Source organism: Triticum aestivum, chromosome 5B, assembly GCF_018294505.1.
Source record: "Triticum aestivum cultivar Chinese Spring chromosome 5B, IWGSC CS RefSeq v2.1, whole genome shotgun sequence".
NCBI lineage: Eukaryota > Viridiplantae > Streptophyta > Magnoliopsida > Poales > Poaceae > Triticum > Triticum aestivum.
The window spans coordinates 38062567-38084043 of NC_057807.1; the positions used below are offsets into that span (position 1 = coordinate 38062567).

The 21477-nt window shown below is 42.9% G+C and overlaps 1 protein-coding gene and 1 pseudogene across 1 annotated transcript; one reads left to right on the forward strand and one right to left on the reverse strand.

The window, feature by feature from the left end:
* The first annotated feature begins 7115 nt into the window (after positions 1 to 7115).
* LOC123115556 (uncharacterized) lies at positions 7116 to 7442 on the forward strand (annotated as a pseudogene).
* An 8039-nt stretch (positions 7443 to 15481) lies between these two features.
* Positions 15482 to 21216, reverse strand: LOC123115557 (importin subunit beta-1). The gene is made up of 3 exons (XM_044536689.1): positions 21005 to 21216; positions 17354 to 19767; positions 15482 to 15763 (listed from the first exon to the last, which is right to left on the reverse strand). Exons 2-3 carry the CDS (start codon positions 19741 to 19743, stop codon positions 15664 to 15666), a joined length of 2490 nt encoding a protein of 829 aa, XP_044392624.1. The 5' UTR covers positions 19744 to 19767; positions 21005 to 21216; the 3' UTR covers positions 15482 to 15663.
* Between the last annotated feature and the right edge of the window lie 261 nt (positions 21217 to 21477).

A 21477-nucleotide genomic window follows, 5' to 3' on the forward strand; every position in this document is an offset into this window, starting at 1 on the left:
CAAAATGAATGTTCCAACTCCGAGATGCTTGCACCAGCCCATAGATCGAGCGTTGGAGCTTGCATACCTTGTCAGCATTCTTAAGATCGACAAAACCTTCCGGCTGCATCATATACAATTCTTCCTTTAAGGAAACCATTAAGGAATGCCGTTTTGACGTCCATTTGCCATATCTCATAATCATAGAATGCGGCAATTGCTAACATGATTCAGACAGATTTCAGCTTCGCTATGGGTGAGAAGGTCTCATCGTAGTCAACCCCTTGAACTTGTCGATAACCCTTAGCGACAAACCGAGCCTTATAGATGGTTACATTACCATCCGCGTATGTCTTCTTCTTAAAGATCCATTTATTTTCTATGGCTCGCCGATCAATGGGCAAGTCAGTCAAAGTCCATACTTCATTTTCATACATGGATCCTATCTTGGATTTCATGGCTTCAAGCCATTTGTCAGAATCCGGGCCCGCCATTGCTTCTTCATAGTTCGAAGGTTCATCATTGTCTAACAACATGATTTCCAGGACAGGGTTGCCGTACCACTCTGGTCCGGAACGTGTCCTTGTGGACCTACGAAGTTTAGTAGCAACTTGATCTGAAGTTTCATGATCATCATCATTAACTTCCTCTCTAGTCGGTGCAGACACCACAGAAACATTTTCTTGAGCTGCGCTACTCTCTGGTTCATGAGGCAATACTTCATCAAGTTCTACTTTCCTCCCACTTACTTCTTTCGAGAGAAACTCTTTCTCTAGAAAGGGTCCATCCTTGACAACAAAGATCTTGCCTTCGGATCTAAGGTAGAAGATATACCCAATAGTTTCCTTAGGGTATCCTATGAAGACGCATTTTTCCGATTTGGGTTCGAGCTTTTCAGGTTGAAGTTTCTTGACATAAGCATCGCATCCCCAAACTTTTAGAAACGACAGCTTAGGTTTCTTCCCAAACCACAATTCATACGGTGTCGCCTCAACGGATTTCGACGGAGCCCTATTTAAAGTGAATGCGGCAGTCTCTATAGCATAACCCCAAAATGATAGCGGTAGATCGGTAAGAGACATCATAGATTGCGCCATATCCAATAGAGTGCGATTACGATGTTCAGACACACCATTACGCTAAGGTGTTCCAGGCGGCGTGAGTTGTGAAACAATTCCAAATTTCCATAAGTGCGTGCCAAATTCGTGACTCAAATATTCCCCTCCATGATCTGATCGTAAGAACTTTATTTTCCTGTCACGTTGATTCTCAACCTCACTCTGAAATTCCTTGAACTTTTCAAAGGTCTTAGACTTGTGTTTCATCAAGTAGACATACCCATATCTACTTAATTCATCGGTGAGGGTGAGGACATAACGATAACCACCACGAGCCTCAACACTCATTGGACCGCACACATCAGTATGTATGATTTCCAATAAGTTGGTTGCTCGCTCCATTGTTCCGGAGAACGGAGTCTTGGTCATTTTGCCCATGGGGCATGGTTCGTATGTGTCAAATGATTCATAATAAAGAGACTCCAAAAGTCCATCTGCATGGAGTTTCTTCATGCGTTTGACACCAATGTGACCAAGACGGGAGTGCCACAAGTATGTGGGACTATCATTATCAACCTTACATCTTTTGGCATTCACACTATGAATATGTGTAACATCACGTTCGAGATTAAACAAAAATAAACCATTGACCAGCGGGGCATGACCATAAAACATATCTCTCATATAAATGGAACAACCATTATTCTAGGATTTAAATGAGTAGTCATCTCGCATTAAACGAGATCCAGATACAATGTTCATGCTCAAAGCTGGTACTAAATAACAATTATTAAGGTTTAAAACTAATCCCGTGGGTAGATGTAGAGGTAGCATGCCGACGGCGATCACATCGACCTTGGAACCATTTCCGACGTGCATCATCACCTTGTCCTTCGCCAGTCTTCGCTTATTCCGCAGCTCCTGTTTTGAGTTACAAATATTAGCAATCACACCGGTATCAAATACCCAGGAGCTACTACAAGCGCTGGTTAGGTACACATCAATAACATGTATATCACATATACCTTTGGTATTGCCGGCCTTCTTATCCGCTAAGTACTTGGGGCAGTTCCGCTTCAAGTGATCGTTTTCCTTGCAATAAAAGCACCCAGTCTCAGGCTTGGGTCCATGATTTGCCTTCTTCCTGGCAACTGGCTTACCTGGCGCGGCAACTCCCTTGCCGTCCTTCTTAAAGTTCTTCTTACCCTTGCCTTTCTTGAACTTAGTGGTTTTATTCACCATCAACACTTGATGTTCCTTTTTGATCTCCACCTCCGCTGATTTCAGCATTGAATATACCTCGGGAATGGTCTTTTCCATCCCCTGCATATTGAAGTTCATCACAAAGCTCTTGTAGCTAGGTGGGAGCGACTGAAGGATTCTGTCAACGACCGCATCATCAGAGAGATTAACTCCCAGCTGAGATAAGCGGTTGTGCAACCCAGACATTTTGAGTATGTGCTCGCTGACAGAACTATTCTCCTCCATCTTACAACTATAGAACTTGTCGGAGACTTCATATCTCTCGACCCGGGCATGAGCTTGGAAAACCATTTTCAGCTCTTACAACATCTCATATGCTCTGTGCTGCTCAAAACGCTTTTGGAGCCCCGGTTCTAAGCTGTACAGCATGCGCACTGAACCAGGGAGTAATCATCACTACGCGACTGCCAGGCGTTCATGACGTCTTGAGTTGCTGGGAAAACAGGTGCATCACCTAGTGGTGCTTCAAGGACATATGCTTTCTTGGTAGCTATGAGGATAATCCTCAGGTTACGGACCCAATCCGTGTAGTTGCTACCATCGTCTTTCAGCTTGGTTTTCTCTAGGAACGCATTGAAGTTGAGGGCAACATTAGCGTGGGCCATTTGATCTACAAGACATATTGCAAAGTTTTAGACTATGTTCATGATAATTAAGTTCATCTAATCAAATTATTTAATGAACTCCCACTCAGATAGATATCCCTCTAGTCATCTAAGTGATACATGATCCGAGTCAACTAGGTCGTGTCCGATCATCACGTGAGACGAACTAGTCATCATCGGTGAACATCTTCATGTTGATCGTATTTTCTATACGACTCATGTTCGACCTTTCGGTGTTCTGTGTTTCGAGGCCATGTCTGTACATGCTAGGCTCGTCAAGTCAACCTAAGTGTATTGCGTGTGTAAATATGGCTTACACCCGTTGTATGCGAACGTTAGAACCTATCACACCCGATCATCACGTGGTGCTTCGGAACAATGGACCTTAGCAACGGTGCACAGTTAGGGGGAACACAATTCTTGATATTTTAATGAGGGATTATCTTATTTATGCTACCATCGTTCTAAGCAAATAAGCTGTAAAAACATGATAAACATCACATGCAATCAAATAGTGACATGATATGGCCAATATCATTTTGCTCCTTTTGATCTCTATCTTCAGGGCGCCATGATCATCATCGTCACCGGCATGACACCATGATCTCCATCATCATGTCTTCATGAAGTTGTCTCGTCAACTATTACTTCTACTACTATGGCTAACGGTTTAGCAATAAAGTAAAGTAATTACATGACGTTTATGTTGACACACAGGTCATAACTAAATTAAGACAACTCCTATGGCTCCTGCCTGTTGTCATACTCATCGACATGCAAGTCGTGATTCCTATTACAAGAACATGATCAATCTCATACATCACATATATCATTCATCACATCCTTTTGGCCATATCACATCACACGACATATGCTGCAAAAACAAGTTAGACGTCCTCTAATTGTTGTTGCAAATTTTTACGTGGCTGCTATAGGTTTCTTAGCAACAACGTTTCTTACCTACGCCAAAACCACAACGTGATATGCCAATTTCTATTTACCCTTCATCAGGACCCTTTTCATCGAATCCGATCCGACTAAAGTGGGAGAGACAGACACCCGCTACCAACCTTATGCAACTAGTGCATGTCAGTCGGTGGAACCTGTCTCACGTAAGCATACGTGTAAGGCCGGTCCGGACCGCTTCATCCCACGATGCCGCCGAATCAAGATAAGACTAGTAACGGCAAGTAAACTGACAAAATCGGCGCCCACAACAATTTGTGTTCTACTTGTGCATATAAACTACGCATAGACCTAGCTCATGATGCCACTATTGGGGATCGTTGCAGAAATTAAAAAAAATTCTATGCATCACCAAGATCAATCTATGGAGAGACTAGCAACGAGAGAGAGGGGAGTGCATCTTCATACCCTTGAAGATCGCGATGCGGAAGCGTTACAAGAAAGCGGGTGAAGGATTCGTACTCGTAGCGATTCTGATCGCGGTTGATTCCGACCTAAGCGTCGAACGACGGCGCCTCCTCGTTCAACACACGTACAACCCGGGGACATCTCCTCCTTCTTGATCCAGCAAGGGAGGAGGAGAAGTTGAGGGAGAGCTCCGGCAGCACGACGGCGTGGTGGCGGTGGAGCTCGTGGTTCTCCGGCAGAGCTTCGCTAAGCGCTACGGAGGAGGAGAAGGTGTAGGAAGGGGGGAGGGCTGCGCCAGGAGAAGGGTGCGGTTGGCCTCCCCCCCCCACTATTTATAGGGGGAAGAGGATAGGGGGCCGACCCCCTAGATCCATCTAGACGGGGGGCCCTCGGGGGGGGGGGGGGGGCAGCGGCCCCCTTAGGGTTTCCAACTAGGGGGGCGCCCGCCCCTGCGGGGGGCAGCGCCCACCTAGGGTTTCCAACCCTAGGCGCCTTGGGCCCTTGGGGGGCGCACCAGCCAACTAAGGGGCTGGTTCCCACCCAACTACAGCCCATTAGGTCCTTCGGGGCAGGTGGACCCTCCCGGTGAACCCCCGAAACCCCATTGGTGGTCCCGGTACAATACCAATAAACCCTGAAACCTTCCCGGTGACTGAAACTGGACTTCCGATATATAAATCTTGACCTCCGGACCATTCTGGAACTCCTCGTGGCGTCTGGGATCTCATCCGGGACTCCGAACAACTTTTGGTAACCACATACAATTCCCATTACAACTCTAGCGTCACCGAACCTTAAGTGTGTAGACCCTACGGGTTCGGGAACTATGCAGACATGACCGAGACATCTCTCCGGCCAATAATCAACAGCGGGATTTGGATACCCATGTTGGCTCCCACATGTTCCACGATGATCTCATCGGATGAGCCACAATGTCAAGGATTCAATCAATCCCGTATACGATTCACTTTGTCTACCGGTATAGCACTTGCCCGAGATCCGATCGTCGGTATACTAATACCTTGTTCAATCTCGTTACGGCAAGTCTCTTTACTCGTTCCGTAGCACATCATCCCGTGACCAACCCCTTAGTCACATTGAGCTCATTACGATGATGTCTTACCGAGTGGGCCCAGAGATACCTCTCCGTCATACGGAGTGACAAATCCTAGTCTCGATTCGTGCCAACCCAACAGATACTTTCAGGAATACCCGTAGTGTACCTTTATAGCCACCAAGTTATGTTGTGACGTTTGGCACACCCAAAGTACCCTTACGGTATCCGGGAGTTGCACAATCTCATGGTCTAAGGAAAATATACTTGACATTAGAAAAGCTTTAGCAGACGAACTACACGATCTTGTGCTATGCTTAGGATTGGGTCTTGTCCATCACATCATTATCCTAATGATGTGATCCCGTTATCAATGACATCCTATGTCCATGGTTAAGAAACTGTAACCATCTATTGATCAACAAGCTAGTCAACTAGAGGCTCACTAGGGACATGTTGTGGTCTATGTATTCACACATGTATTACGATTTTCGGATAACACAATTATAGCATGAACAATAGACAATTATCATGAACAAGGAAATATAGTAATAACCATTTTATTATTGCCTCTATGGCATATTTCCAACACGGTCCGGTCCAGTGCAGTACCATTTCTGTCCATAAGTATTCGGTACGCTGAACGAACAGTAAATCTACCCGACCTTTCAAAACCCCAGGCCCAAAAGTCATCTGAAGATGCTCTTGGCCTCGGCATGTTTAAGATTGCACAAACGTCAGGGGCAATGAACAGCTTGCTGACGAGCTCCTCATTCCACTCCCCTACTTCATCTAATAGGTCCACAACAAGATGTACGTAATCATCAGACAATCTGCAGACTGGTCGTAAACTGGGAGTTCCTTGTATCCAATTGTCATGCCACACCTCCGTCGTCATACCATCACCGATACGACGAATGAGACCACCCTTAAGCGCTTCCCTGTCCGTAATGATTGCTCGCCGAGTAGCTGATGCATTGGCAGGGCAACCCGCTTGTAGGAAGTTACCGTCTGGATAATACCATCCTCTCAACACACGAGCACATAAACTCTCCGGATTTTCCAACAGACGCCATGCTTGTTTAGCTAACATTGCATCCTTAAACACTTGCAGATCACGGAAAACCAAGCCCCCTTTTAGACTTCGAGACAGCCATCTTGTCCCATGATTGCCAGTGCATTCCTCTCTTATCAAGTGACCCAGCCCACCAAAACTTGGACATAATTGTCGTAACTTTTTTGCACAAACCTTTTGTGAACTTGAAACAGCTCATAGAGTAGGCCGGCAGAGCTTGAATCACTGATTTAAGAACTTCCTTCGCCGCACATGATAGCAATTTCTCATAGTAACCTTGTACCCTTGATCTTGACTGCTCACAAATATGTTCAAAGTTTTGTTCAATTAGTCTACCTGCAGCCGTTGGGAGACCAATATACTTTTCAGCAAGAGCTTCCCTATGGATTTGCAGAGCATTTCTCACTCCAACCCGAATAGAAGCACCACACCGTGGGCTAAAGAAAACTGAACTCTTGGCCTTGTTTGCACACTGACCCGATCCCATACGTGAGGCAAAGCACTAGAAAACTCCAAGGCCAAACAGAGACACGTCCGAGCTGGGGATATGTGCTGGTTCTGCGCTTCCCCCGTGCAAGTGTGCCGTCAACCACTTGGATAACCACCGCTACCCGTACAGCTCCACGCGTCCCCGGCGCAAAGCCTCTATATACTGGCCTGCCGGCGCGAGGCCTCCTCCATCACCAACAGCCAGAGCATTCGTCCACCATAACTTGAAACAGAGAACTCGGATTCGGCAAGGAGCTTGCTAGGTTAGCCATGGCGTTTGTGCCGGCGTGCGTGCAGTGCGGGACCAGGGAGAACCCGTGCCGGTGCAAGTTCATTGGGCCCACGCTGGGGTTCCTGGCGTTCGTGGTGACGCGGCGTCATAGAGTGGCCGGTGGGCGCGGCGGTGTACCTGTTCCGCCACCGCAAGGGCCGCCGCATCATGGGACACCCCTCCAGGGTCGTCTACCCGCGCGTCTCCAGGGCCATCCCCATCTAATCCCAAGCTCATCCTAATCTAATCCCTCCCTTCCTGTGTGTATGTTGTAACCTGCTGCGTTTGTGCATGATTGATGAAGAAGATTTCAATAAAATGGGTGTTGTTTTGTGTTTGTCTTGTAATCTAAGGCGTTTGCAGTGTCTATGCTTTGTGAGGACTCCTCTCGAGTTCAAGATTTTTTTTAGCAGGAGAGTTTTGTTGGCCAGCGGCGGTAGTCATCCACAACAAATGTGCTTCGACAAAGAAAAGGACAACCCGTGCTTCTACGACAAGTATAGTTGTGCTTCCTCCAGAAGCACAATGGTGCTTCCCTCAAAAAAAAATATGAAAAAACACAATTTTGCTTCCCCAAAAAAGTGAAAAGGCACAACTGTGCTTCTGTATTCCTCTTTTTTCATAGTTTCGGTCTTTTTTTCTTGGGTTTTGGTTTTCTTATTTTTCTAGTTTTGTGTCTTTTCGGTTTTGTTATTTTTAGATTCTTAGTTTTTTGGTTTTTTTGTGGAAAAGATAATCAACCTATTAACATGGGATCCAATTTCGAAGGTCTCGTCGAGAGAAATCCGACGGTGAAAAAGGTTTGCGATTTAGACGCACGGTTCAAGAGATAAAATATTTTACAAAAACGAATCTGAAAAGAAAACCTCTCAGGTCGTGACAAATGGCACGCAAAATGACACACATGCACTGCCCACTGGTCCCCACTAAAGGGAGGCATAATGGGTCGACTTAATTGAAGAGCACGAGCGCCCCTGTTGGTACAGCTAAAATCAATGTGGATGGTGCTGTTGAAAGTAGAGGAGAGCGTGGAGCTATTGTTGCGGTGTGCCACAACCATCTAGGATCATCCTCAATCACCTTTACTATAATCATGGACGTGTCAAAATTGGAATCATTAGCATGCAACGAGGCTTTGGCGTAAGCCGATGATCTTCTGATTAGGCGTATCCTCGTCTCCTCTGACGGCTTCTCAGTGATCAATGATATTGCTGAAAATACTGGAGGGCGCAATGCATCGGTGATACGGGAAATTAATGGATGGAGAAGCGGTTTTTAGGATGAAAATGCCAAACGGTGACCGAGCTCCATCGAGGCCTTTATTTGAAAACTTCAAAATTGAAACTTTTCAGTTTCAAAAAATTCCGAAAATAAATACACATATACCTAGATACATAATGTACCTGTGTGCAAATTTTCAGGTCAAAATACATTAAAATATGAGCTACACCAAAAAGACAAATCTAGGGCTTTTTAGCATATGTAATGTTCATCTTCAAAGTCCATGATTTTATTTGTTTTGTGCAGCTCGTAATTCAAGGTATTCCATCCTAAAAAATTTCACACATACACTTTACATACTTGTATACATGTGTATTTTTTTCAGAATTTTTGGAAACTGAAATTTATGAATTTTGAGTTTTTCAAAATAAAGGACTACATGGAGCTCGGCCTCCAAAATGCCTTAATCTTTTTAGGATTGTCAATTCACCTGTGAGTCGATGGTGCCCCTATGTCCCGCTTCAGGCGAGACGTACGAGACTCTCGCGTGAAGCCGAGTGCAATATCAGCAGGCCCAGGCGCGCGGGAGCCACAACCACGTCTTTTTATTTCACGTTTCTTTTCTTTTTTACTTCATATTATACCTCAAAATATCCTAAATAAATATATTACAAAAGTAATAATATAAAAAACACTAGAGAAACTGTTATGCAATCATTTAAAAAATGTTAAACATGTATATAAAAAGTGTTTCTCATATATAAAAAAATGTATAAACGAAAATATAATGCATGTGAAAAGGTTGATAATGTATTTCCTAAAAATATTAATCAAGAATTTGAATAGAAAAAAATTTAAACAAGTGTTTAGAAAATGGTAAGCAAGCATTCGAAAAATGTTGATCCAGCAAATGAAAAAAATGTTAAATGTGTATAGAAACAATGTGGACCATGCATTAAGAAATGTTAATCTTGTATTTAGAAAATGTTAATCAAGCTTTCAAAATGTTAAATGTGTATATAAAAATGGACCATATAATGAAAAATGTTAATCAAACACTTTAAAATTGTTAAATATGTATTGAAAAATGTATAATTTATTGCGTGTATGGAAAACAAATTCGAGATAAAAAATAAGTTTCAAAAAGTATTAAAAAATTATTTGAAAAAATTTAACGTGTATACATAAAATGTTTATGATGTTTAAGAAAAATGTTGAATGTGTACTGAAAAAATTAACAGATGTTGAACAAAAGAGAAGCCGATGAAAGAACGGCGGAAAAAAAGGAAATGAAGAAAGCCAGTAGAAACGAAAACAAAAAGAAGAAAGGAAAAGAAAAGAAATCAAAAAGTGAAGAAACCTGGCAAAAAGAATGAAACCGATAGAACTGAGAAATAAACAAAGAAAACAAAAATAGAATGAAGAAAGAAACAGATCAAAATGAAGAAACAAAAGAAAAAGAAATGGTGAAACCGAGGAAAAACCGAAGGAAAGCATTGAAAAAACAAAGAGAACAGAGAAAACCATAAAAAAAGAAAAATAAGGTGAAAAACAAAAACAAACATAAAAATGAAAAAGAAACAAAAAAACAAAAGAGAGGGAAAACAGATCTGAACACGCGAAGCGTTCGATCGGTCGCGAGCGAACTTCGCGTGGCAGCTATCCGGAAAATCAATAAATAGGCGGGCCCATTTGCTACGCAAGGTAAGAAGTCCTTCAGCGGGAGAAGCTACCGTCTCCGTATAAGCAAGACCTAGCTCTCGTGAAAACGAAGGAAAATCCTAGATGTCGCCTTAAGCGCCGGATGTCTTTCATTGTACAAACCGGTGCAACCCCCCCCCCCCCCCCCCCCCCCCCCCAAATCCCTCAGATCTGGGCTGACCCATTTACGGTTTTTTTCTATATAAACTTCAAAAAAAGTGAAGAACTTCGGGCGACAGGGTTCAACATATGTCTATCTTGACGCTTGTGCATACTCCTTTTTTTATGTTTTCTACGTATAGGAAATGCCCCTATGTTTTCTAAGTTTTTTTTGTTTCCTTGTTTTTTTAATTATCTTAAATGTGTGAACTTTTTCAAATTGATCAGTTTTATCCAATACAATGAACTTCTTTCATTTTTGGTATTTTTTAAAACAAGTAGATGAATTTTTTTCAAATTATATGATTTTTATTTAAAATTCCATTAACCTTTTAAAAATTGATGAACTCTTTTTTCCAATTCATGAACTTTTTAAAAGTTTGAGATTTTTTTCAAATCTGTATATATTTTTGAACTCACGATTGACCATTCAACTGGTCAACCGTAATTGATCAACTCATTAGAGTGACCAAGGAAACCAACCGAACGCTGGCCTTCTTCTTGAACCAGCCTACTATCAGGGGCATATTGGCGCCAAGATGCTCAGCCAGTGCCAAAGGCGCCCTATAAGAGCTCCCGAAATCGAATTCGTTGGTGCCATGGATCAAACCCTGCACCTCCAACTATTGAGGGCTCGTAGCTGGGCACACAAGGTGCGGGGCTTCAATGTCTAACTAGGAAACAATGATCACAAGTACATATCTAAAATATTGTTTTGAATTTTCAAATACATTTTTTCAGTTTGTTTCTTAATTGGTTTGTCTTTTTCTTTCCAGTTTCTTTTCTTCTTCTCTCTTTAAAAAATCAACAAATGGTTGACACTTCAGAAGTTGTTATAATTTGTAAAAAATGTATCTACTTTCAAAATTTGTTCAGACTTTCAGAAAATGTTCGCTTTTTACGCGAGAATATTGTTTCAATTTACTAAACAATGTTGAAACATTTGATTTCTTTTTCCCACTTTTACTTTTTTTGGTATTTTTAAAAGTTTTTTTTACAAAAAATATTTCCCATTTTCGAAAAATGTTCACATTTTACAGAAAATCTGCCAATTTCTAATTTTTATTGCGTGTTGAGTTTGTGAGTAAGTATTAAACAGAAACATTTTATGACAGAGTATGAGTTTTTCTAATTGCACGATTGTTTTTAAAAACTGAACAATTTTTGAAAATGCAAACATTTTTTGGATTTTTGAACAAAATTGGAAATCAAAAGAATTCTTAAAAAACACGAACACTTTCTGAAAAACTCAAACAATTTTTTAAGATGCTCACATTTTTTAATTTATGTATAAAATTTGAAATGTGAACATTTTTAGAAATTTTGAACATTTTTTTGTAATTTCTAAACATTTTTCAATGTCACAAAAAATTAAGAAATTGAAAAAATGAAAAAAGAAAAGGTAATAACGAAAAAGAAACGGGAAAATAAATAAAAAGAAACAGAAACGCAAAAAAACTGGAAACAGAAAAACCGAAGAAAACCAAAAGAAACTGGAAACCCATTAAAAACGGTTCTAGAAGTGTCCCATAACGCGTTGGGAGTCCCGCTGCAGGCGCCTGCTAAGGAGCTGGCGCTCGCACTGTCGCTACCATGGGCCGGCCCACGAGCGCACTCGCTCGATCGCTCGGGGAAACGAATTCCATCGCTAGATCCGTCGCTGGCTCGGACGCTCGCTAGGAGCCAGTTTTATTTTTCCTTTTTTTTTGCTGAAAAACCACCCAGTTTTCCTATTTCTTACGAAATAAAAACAAGTTTACAAATGTAAAGAAAAAGTTCATGCATTTGAAAAAAGTTTATCTCTTTCAAAAAGGTTCATCGACTTTTGGAAAACGTTCATTGATATTGAACAAAGTTCATCAGATTTAAAAAAGGTTCATAGATTCTGAAAAAAGTTCATCGAAATTGAAAATAGTTCATCAAAATCGAAAAAACAGTTCATCCAATTTGGAAAAAGTTCATCGAAATTCAAAAAAAGTTCATGAATTATGAAAGGGCAGCACTCCCCGCCGGCGCACCGGCCGAAAGTTTCGGCCGGTCTGGCCAGATCCGTTCGATCTACACGCGCAACCGTTAGATCTCTCTCTCCCGTCTTCTCCAGCACCCATCGTCAACCTCCCGCACGGGGAAAAGGAGAAGGAAGGAGAGCGCCGCCCCCGCACACGAGCCGCACCACTAGCCTCCCCGCGCTGCGCTTGCAACCTCATCGCCGCCGTTCGCATCCCTTATCGCCGTCCGTCGTGTTCTTTGCAGCTCCTCGCCATGGCGGGTCGCCGCTTCGACATCACGCCTATGTAGCACCGGCCAACAACGGTTGCACCTCGTCGCCCCCATGGTTGCAACACCAGGTGCGCGCCCAGGCGCCCTTCGCCGACCCTCGCCGCCAGGTGCATGCCGCTCGCATCGACGCTGTATCCCTGGTCACCACTTCCATCTGTCGCCATTGAAGCAAAAAAATTCACCGGTGGAAGCTTTGCAGGTTGCCGGTTGCAACAAAATCAGAGTTGAACATCCGGTGGAACCCGTGATGCGCCCAGGTTGGTTGAAGCAAAATCGACAAATGCTTCCAGCAAAATTGAACACCCGTTCCAGCTTTTGTTTGGTCGGTTGTAACATTTTACGGTGTCGTCGGCGAGGGTGTCAGGAGCTCCGGTAGGCGGTTGAAGCAAAATCGAAAAACGCTTCCAGCAAACGTGAATGGCCGTTCCAGCTTTTGTTTTCGCCGGTTGCAACATTTTACACTTGAAAACATCTGGTTGTAGCAAAAAGACAGGCGCCATCACCGCCGGCGACGCTTGCGTCGTCCTGGTTGCAACAAAATCGAGCGTCGGTGCTAGGTTCCTCAAGACCAGTTGCAGCAAAAACGCAGCATCGTTGTCGGCGGAGGAGCGGGGTGGGGGGGGGGGGGTGAGGACGGAGCGTGGGGAGGCGGCGGTGGAGGCCTCAGCTTGGCAGCGGCGAACGGAGGGTGAGCTCGCGGCATTGAGGTGAAAAAGGAGAGATTAGATCGGGAGGAGGAAGGATGATTACATGGGCCCAAAAAAAAGAGGAGCGGCCCACTACGTTCGCGCTGGGCGCGTGATGAGGCGTGCGACCGGCCGAAGCTTCGGCCGGTGCACCGTCTGGGAACGTTACAAGTTCATCGATTTGAAAAAATGGTTCAACGAATTCAAAAAAGTTCACATGCTTGGAGACAATTCATCGGTCAAGGAAACAGAAGAAAAAGAAAAAACAGAAACCAAAAAAGGAAAAACGGAAACGGAAAAAGGAAAAAGGAAAAAGGATCGAATAAAAGTAGAATAGTTAGATGGTTAGCACAACTGCCCTTGTTGCCGTGGTGGTTACAGCAGCAAGCCCTCGAGGAGGAGGTCGCAGGTTCAAATCCTTTACAGCGTGGTCATTTTTTCTTTTTTACCAGAAAAAGGAATAGCCCAAACTGGGCCGAGCCCAACAAGCCGCGCCTGCAGGCGCCCGTTTGCGAATGGGCGCTTAAGCGCCAAATAGGAATCGCCTAACGCGTTGGTCATTGTGGTAAAGTGGGCGGGCCATTGCTGGCGCATGATTGTTTCGCCTGACAGTTTGACACAGAGCGTTAAATAGGAGTTTAAAATCGGAAAATCCTATTCGCCGCACGCTGCGGCAAATTGTCGCTGTTTCGCAGAAGCGAGCGAGCGAACCTTCGGGGTTGGGCCGGCCCGTTTAACGTTGCACAGATATCGGTTTTGCCAACCTTCTCTGATGTTCCCAGCCGGTTTTTTCCGGTTTTGGGAACCTTCTAGAAGGTTCCTGAACCGTTTTTTATTTTCATTTCTTTTTCGTTTTCTTTTTCTGTTTTGTTTTGTTTTTTTTCTTTTTTTCTTTTCCTTTTCAAAAATGTCCATATTTTCAAAAAAGTTCTCTTTTTTAAAAAATGATCATATTTTCTAAAAATATTCATATTTTCGAAAAATGTTCAACTTTCAAAATTTTGTTCATGTTTTCAAATTTTGTTCGGAGCTTAAGAAAATTGTTTATGTTTTCAATTTTTGGGCTTTTGTTTCGAAAAATGTTTCCGATTTCAAGAAAAATTCACATATTCAAAAAATGTTCACTTTTTAAAAAATTGTTCAGGTTTTGAAATTTTGTTCGGGAGTTTAACAAATGTTCGGTTTTTCAAATTTTGTTCAGAATTTCAAAAAATGTTCCCGTATTTAAATTCTTTCATAGATCCAAAAAAGTTCCTGCTTTTGAATTTTGTTGGGAGTTTCAAAAAATATGTTCCCATTTCGTGATTACAAATTTTGGTCAGAACTTGAAAAATGTTCATGTTTCAGAAAATGTTCAAGAATATTAAAAAATGTTCGCGATTTCTATTGTTTGGAATTTCATGAAATGTTCCATTTTAAAGTTTTTGTTCATAAAGTCCAAAAATGTTCGCGGTTTCAATTTTCGTTCCAATTATCATGAAATGTTTCCACTTTTCAATATTTTTATATATTTAAAAATTCCCGTAGCCGGTTTTTTTTTCTTCAGGAATTCAATAAATGTTGGCACTTTCTTGAAAATATAGATTAAAAAAAGTTCAACCTAGTAACTAATTCAGTTTCGCTACAACCATTCCGGTTCCACATCTATCGTTAGTTCTTTAAATCATGTACTGCTCTATTGGCAGCAGTAGTCGATAGCCCGAGTGGCTAGTACTGTTTGATAGTACGCAGGCCGGCCCAGTCAGCTCCCTCTCTGTGCGTCAGGCCGCCAATTTGACGCAAAGCCCATGGCGAACTGTCGCTATAATGCTTGAAGGGCTATTGTATGACCAGCCCATTTAGCTCGCCAACTATTTCCTTCGCCGACTGGGAAAATCATCTGCTCGCCGAGTGTGCAATTCAAGACGCAAACTCAACTTATAGTATGCGTTCTCCTCTTCTAAAGAAAATAATTACCAGATTTTTATAGATTAGAAAATACTCATGAATTCTATTTTAAAAAGGTCAAAAGAAGTCTTGAAAAATATGGATTAAAATAATTCATTTGAAAATCTTTTTTTGCGGGGCAATTCATTTAAAAATCATGATTTTTAAAAATGGCCGAACAAATTTACGAATAGAGAATAAATTATCTGAATATTTATAAAATATTCATGAACAAACAAACATAGAAAAGTAGAGAAGGAGTACGAAAGTGAAATAGGTAAAAGAAGAAAAGAACATAAAAATAAAAGACTGAAAAAAAAACTAGCGGAGAAAAACACAGTAAACAGAATCAGGCAGAACTTTCATGAAACCAGGAAAAATATTTACGCTGCAGTTTGGCTGTTCATCCAATTGCCACCATATCATCATACTAGCAACGCCACACACATGTTGCTGTCCTTCCATGCATCTGTGGCAACTTGCCAAAAAAGAAGCAGAACGAGTTCCTCCTCATATATGTTACTACCTCCATAATTCCGAAACCAGTCCCTTTTTCCATGACTCCGCTGTGAAACCAAACTGATCCAACACATCAACTGCAGCGTATGTCACCATTGTACCCCTGAAACAACGAAATCAAAGATGCACAACATAATCATATCAGCAGCAGCAGCAGCAGCAGCAAGAGGAAACTATATACTGTTATAAAACATGGAACTGATAGAAAGGGACTCCTTTTGTTTGCAGATTGTGCATTTTGTTTCACAAAGTAAATAGTTCCTGAATTTCAGCTTCTATAATAAAACAAGGTATCCACCTAATTTTTATGACAGTCTTACTCATTACAAGTACTCTACCACAGACGCATTTCTTCTTTCAGTCAATAACCCCCTTCTTTGAAGATCCTTTGCATCTAGACCGAAAATAATAGTCCAGAAAAAGATTCTGATTATTGAGCTACATGAAAGGTAGCAAGTTGACAAGATAAAAGGGATGGATTATTGACTGGATGAGATGACCCCATGCAATGGAGCGGAATACTTGACTAATACTGCATGGGAGTGAAAGTTCCTCACAGGCGACAAATTTAACAAGTAGAATCACTATGAGGAAATTATAATGTTGAAACTTGCGACATTCCTTGTTGTAATCCTGACACAAGAATGCTCCAGAAAACACAGCCAAGTAAAAATGCACCTGGCTAGAGGACACATTTCAAAGTGCAGTGTGTGCTTCAAGGTGCTTTGGACGAGCAATAAATTAATGAATATCAACCTCTATATTTGTCTTAACATTACTGTTTCACTATAAAATGAACTGAAACCGCATAGTTTTCTGGTTTCAACTCGTGCATTTTTCTCTATTGATTGATCGGCTTAGTTAGCTATTTTATACTAATAACAGAAAGTGCTGATATCAGCAAATGACATTTAAAAGTCTGGTCCGCCAACCTTTTAAAAGTCTATTTGGGAGAAACAGGAACAGGGTTCCTTCTTTCCAGATTATTAGTATAGTACTCTTCCGTAAAGAAATATAAGAGCGTTTAGACCACTAAAGTAGTGGTCTAAACGCTCTTATATTTCTTCACAGAGGGAGTACTAAATTGCCTGCTCTGCCAACCTTCTTCATTTTATCTAATAATATCTACTTTGCTCCACACTGTTAAAAGTAATTATATTTCTTTACAAAGGGAGTACTAAATTGCCTGGTCTGCCAACCTTTCCTCATTTTATCTCATAATATCTACTTTGCTCGACATTGTAAGTCTAACTTGTTGTAGAAGGGCAACTATAGAGTCCCTTGCCGAGTAACCACTATGGGAGAGCAATTAGGGGCTATGTCCCCTATTAATTAAAATGATGGTAATGCGCAAATAATCATATGGAGCAGTCACCCATACAAGAATCAAGAGCAAGGCAACTAATTAGAATGGTGGCATGTGCAAATAATCCTATGGAGCAGTCACCCATATAAAAAACAAAAGCAAGGCAACTAATTAGAATGGCGGCATGTGCCAATAATCATATGGAGCAGCCACCCATATAAGAAATAAGAGCAAGCTAGGCAACTAATTAGAATGATGGCATGTGCAAATAATTGTACGGGACAGTCGCCCATATAAGAAACAAGAGCAAGGTAACTAATTAAAATGATGACATGTTAATCGTATGGAACAGTTGACCAAAAAGAAGGCATTGAACATCATGTGCACCTGCTCTTGTCCTCGGAGACAGCTTCAATGAACTCAACTAGATCCGCTGCTACCTTCAACCCAGATTTTCGGTCTTTTATACCCCTCAATATGCCAGAGTACGCCTTGCATATTCCCTGTCTAAGCTGGCTACCGTAATCAACCTTATCCTCATCATAATATCTTGGGTTAGCAGCTTCTTTCAGCTCTTTCCTAACAGCCTTCAGGTACCTCTCCTCAAAAATCTTGCCGATAGCAAGATCAATCTCTCCAAAGCATGCAAAAATCCGAGGTTTAAGCTCGGGTTGTGAGAGACCTTCGTAGAGAACATCCATCATATGATCACAGCATGGCAGGATTTCATCTCCCAAGGCATGAAAGATAGTGCCAATCGCCTCTAAATAGATTGGGGAGAATAGCTTCACACTGTAATACTGCACAAATATTGGCATGAAATCCAGAAACTTTGGACCGACAGCACGAGCGAGAGCACCAATGGTGAGCGCTGCTTTATCACGTGCAGTAGAGCAGTCGCAGGTCAGGACACGGCAAAACTGAAGCAGCATAAACGGAGCAGACTCCCTAACCTTGTCCGAGTGAAGTGAATTGCCCAGTTTTTCGATTATGGCGTGCAGTACGTCACACAGCAACGCCTGAAGATCATGCTTGTTAGTCTTGTCATGTGATGAAATTGCTTTGGCATCAAGCGCGGTGTTTAATCTTCTCATGATACGAGGCATTAAAACCATAATAGCTAGTACAGCATTCAAATCCCTTATGTTGCTTACTCTCACAACCTCAATCAATGCGCCATAAGCAGACACAGATGCTGGAAGCCCGAAAGGGGTCTTCTTATCAAGTTCTGAAGCAGAAAGGAGAGCACCAATAACACCACCAAGAAAAGGTGAAAGCTCAGATGAGATTTGCTTTTTTGAATGGTCCACCTCAGATGAGATTGCCACATTATAACCTCGGGCAAGAAAATATATAGCTCCACAGACTTCCTTGGACACTTCTGGAACATCTTTACCACCCTTCGACAACGCAGCCATGATGCGAGGAAAGTCTTCATTTGTGAAAAATCTTTTATCAAGAGCTGGAGAATGCCGAAGCTCAAACACCCGCCCCAGAGTGCATGCAGCGGTGCCTCTTACCTCCATGTGTGGGTCTTCCATCCCGTCCATCAACAAACCGACCACGGGAGCGAGTTTCTCAATAGAGGGCCCTTCAAGCATAACGCCTAGTACAGAAATAGCTGTCTTGCGACTACGCCAATCTGCCATTTTGATGTTACCCTCGACAAACTGCATTGCAAGTGGGACAACTGCATCCCCGATAGTTCTAGCGACGAGGCCTAGGCATGCCACAGCACTCATGAAGATGTTCAGTTCATCAACATCTCTTTCTTGGTGTAACGACAGAGTTTGTAGCAGAAGTGGAACAAGCGAACAGAGGGGCTTCTCAGTAAAGTGACAATCCGCGCTCGCGAAAGCATGAGCAAAACGCTTTTTTCGTTCTCTGAGTTCAATCACTTTTCCACAAATAGTACTCCAGAACTCGATACATTCAAGTGCAACTGTTTCCGCACCTCCTTCCAAGCCCAAAGCTTCAGTTGTACGGCTGAGTGTGGTTTCCATGTAAGGTTCTAACTCCATAATATAATTGGATGCGATTGCAGTAAGGCAGACGAATGCTGCATGCTTGATCTCCGCTGCTTCATCGTGTTTAGCTGCATCACAGATTGCAGCCATTATACGATTTCTGCAATCATCATCATTTGCGAAGTTAGCAAACGTAAGAACATTCCGTAGAGCTTTGACCGCTGCAAGCCGGACTTGAGAACTTTTCCCTGCCTGGTGGTTCATTGCCCGGATGACGGCATCCAGAACACCATTAATTGTGTCCTTGTCGAACCTCAAGTTTTCCTCCTCAAACACATACTCCAGCGCCTCTAGAGTTGCTTGCTTTAGTGTAGGAGATGCACCCTGCTGGGCCATGTTGCGCAGTAATCTGCCAATGAGATCTTGCCATCTCTCGGAGGGTGTCTCAATATATGCAAGCCTGCCAATAACCTGTGATGAGGCATGCCTCGCCTGAGGAGCCGAAGATCCTAGTGTTATCAGCAATGACTCCTTAATCTGGGATTTGATACAGGGATCCAGGTTGTTCCATTGTTCGATGAGGAGGCTGTTATCTTCAGAATACTTTCCTTCCACAGAGTTCCTCAGGATAATGCCAGCAAGGTATCTGCACTCAGGTGGACTTGCCTCACTCGAGAGCTCTGCTGATAAGGACAGGAGGAAGTTGGGACGATTACGCTCTTGGAGCTGCATGAGTTTGCCTTCTGCTGCTAGCCTTATGTTGTTATCCGGATCCTGAGCATCTTTTAGAATCGAAGTGATATTATCCATAGCTGGCTGTATCAACTGTCCGTCCTGGCAAACATGAAAAAAGCATCCAGAATTGGTTCAGTTAGAAATAGAAAAAAGGGAAAGAAAGCAGCCTGGTTACACACAAACTAACAAAGAAAACGGTCACAAACCGTCCTAAGAAAGGGCCACTAGACAAATTTGACATATATATAATCTCCAATGCAAAGACAAATGTGCTGAGTATACGGCAAGGTAAAGAGCGTAAAAATGCAAAGACTAGGAAAACTGCTGACACCAGAACAGAGCAAAGAGAGGAGGGAGTTTCTGGACCAAGCTGCATGGTCCTAATATAATCTCCGATGTAACCCAAGAACTTACTGAAGCATGGATATACGTTCGGGCCTAATCAAGGTGACTAGGTGAGATTGGGATTTGCTAGCTAACAGCCTTTATGTGTTTTTACAATGTTATATATATATACCCAAAAAGTGCTTTGGAACATTAACTGCGAAAAATCCTAGCTAGCGAAATAATACCAGCGTACGAAGACACAACATATATACTTTGACCAGTGCATTATTTCAACATGTAAAATAAAATAGTATACTAAGCAGCTGAAGCAGCAGATTAAGAAAAAAAACTGTACGTATGTACATATATGCAGATATATACAAAGAAAGAATGGATTCAACCAATGAAATTAAAGTGTTTCTTTATATATAGAGTGAGAAAGTAAATAAATTCCTTGGTGAAGTAGTACAAGCAAGCAACGGAAAGAGACAAGATTAACTAATTTCCTTGTTCCATATTGATGATGATGATGAAACTAAATTAAGTTGCACCGTGGTGTGCTGTGCGTAGTCAGGGTACGTATATAGATACTGTATATAACCAGAAGGCCCTTTGACTAGTAAATTTAGGGATTCTGCTGTGCTGGACTTTGGGTCTAATCTAATGCATGTACTAGTGTTTAATTAATCAATCGATTAATAATTGTATATGCTTCTCCAATGGGGGGAGAAGGAAGGAATGCCGTCCATCCCCATGCGTGATGGACAAGGATGTAGCTAGCTAGAGAGGGAAAAGTTGGGTTTCTTCCGGGAGCTAGCATCAAGCCAACTTGGGATCTCCGGGACCGAAGGGATTCGACTAACAACTACGTACCTACGGCGACGGACCTCCAAGGGAAGGAGCTTGAGGAGGCGGGCTAGGGTTAGGGTTAGGGATCGAGCCAGAGCCAAAAGCCGAGAGAGGTGGGGAGATGGAGCAAAACGAACGAAGGAAGGCGCGCGGATCTTACCAGCGGGGCGGGAACTCCGCTTGCTCCCGCTCCAGGTAGATGAGAGGCGGTGGCGACGAGCGGCCGGCGGAACGTGGCTTCTCCGCTCGCTCCCGCACCCGGTACTGGTGGAGGAGAGGCGGTGGCGGCGAGCGGCCGGCGGAGCGTGGTTTCTCCACTCGCTCCCGCTCCCTCTCCCGGTGGAGGAGAGGCGGTGGCGTCGAGCGGCGTGGTTTCTCGTTTTCTTCAAGGCCTTGTTTGGCACAAGGGAGTCGGAGGGGTTTTGTGGGGATTATCCCCGCTAGGCCTAGAATCCTCGCGAGGCCCAGACAGCCCGTTTGGTACGCGAGGGTTAGATGGGCCAAACCGCTCCATTTCCCTTCGATCCCCTTCTACCCACGGGTTTCAGCCTTCAGAACACTCGAGAGAGGGCTCGAGGATTTGGCCTCCCGACTCCTCGCAAGACGCCGCCGCCAACTCCTTCCCGAGACTCT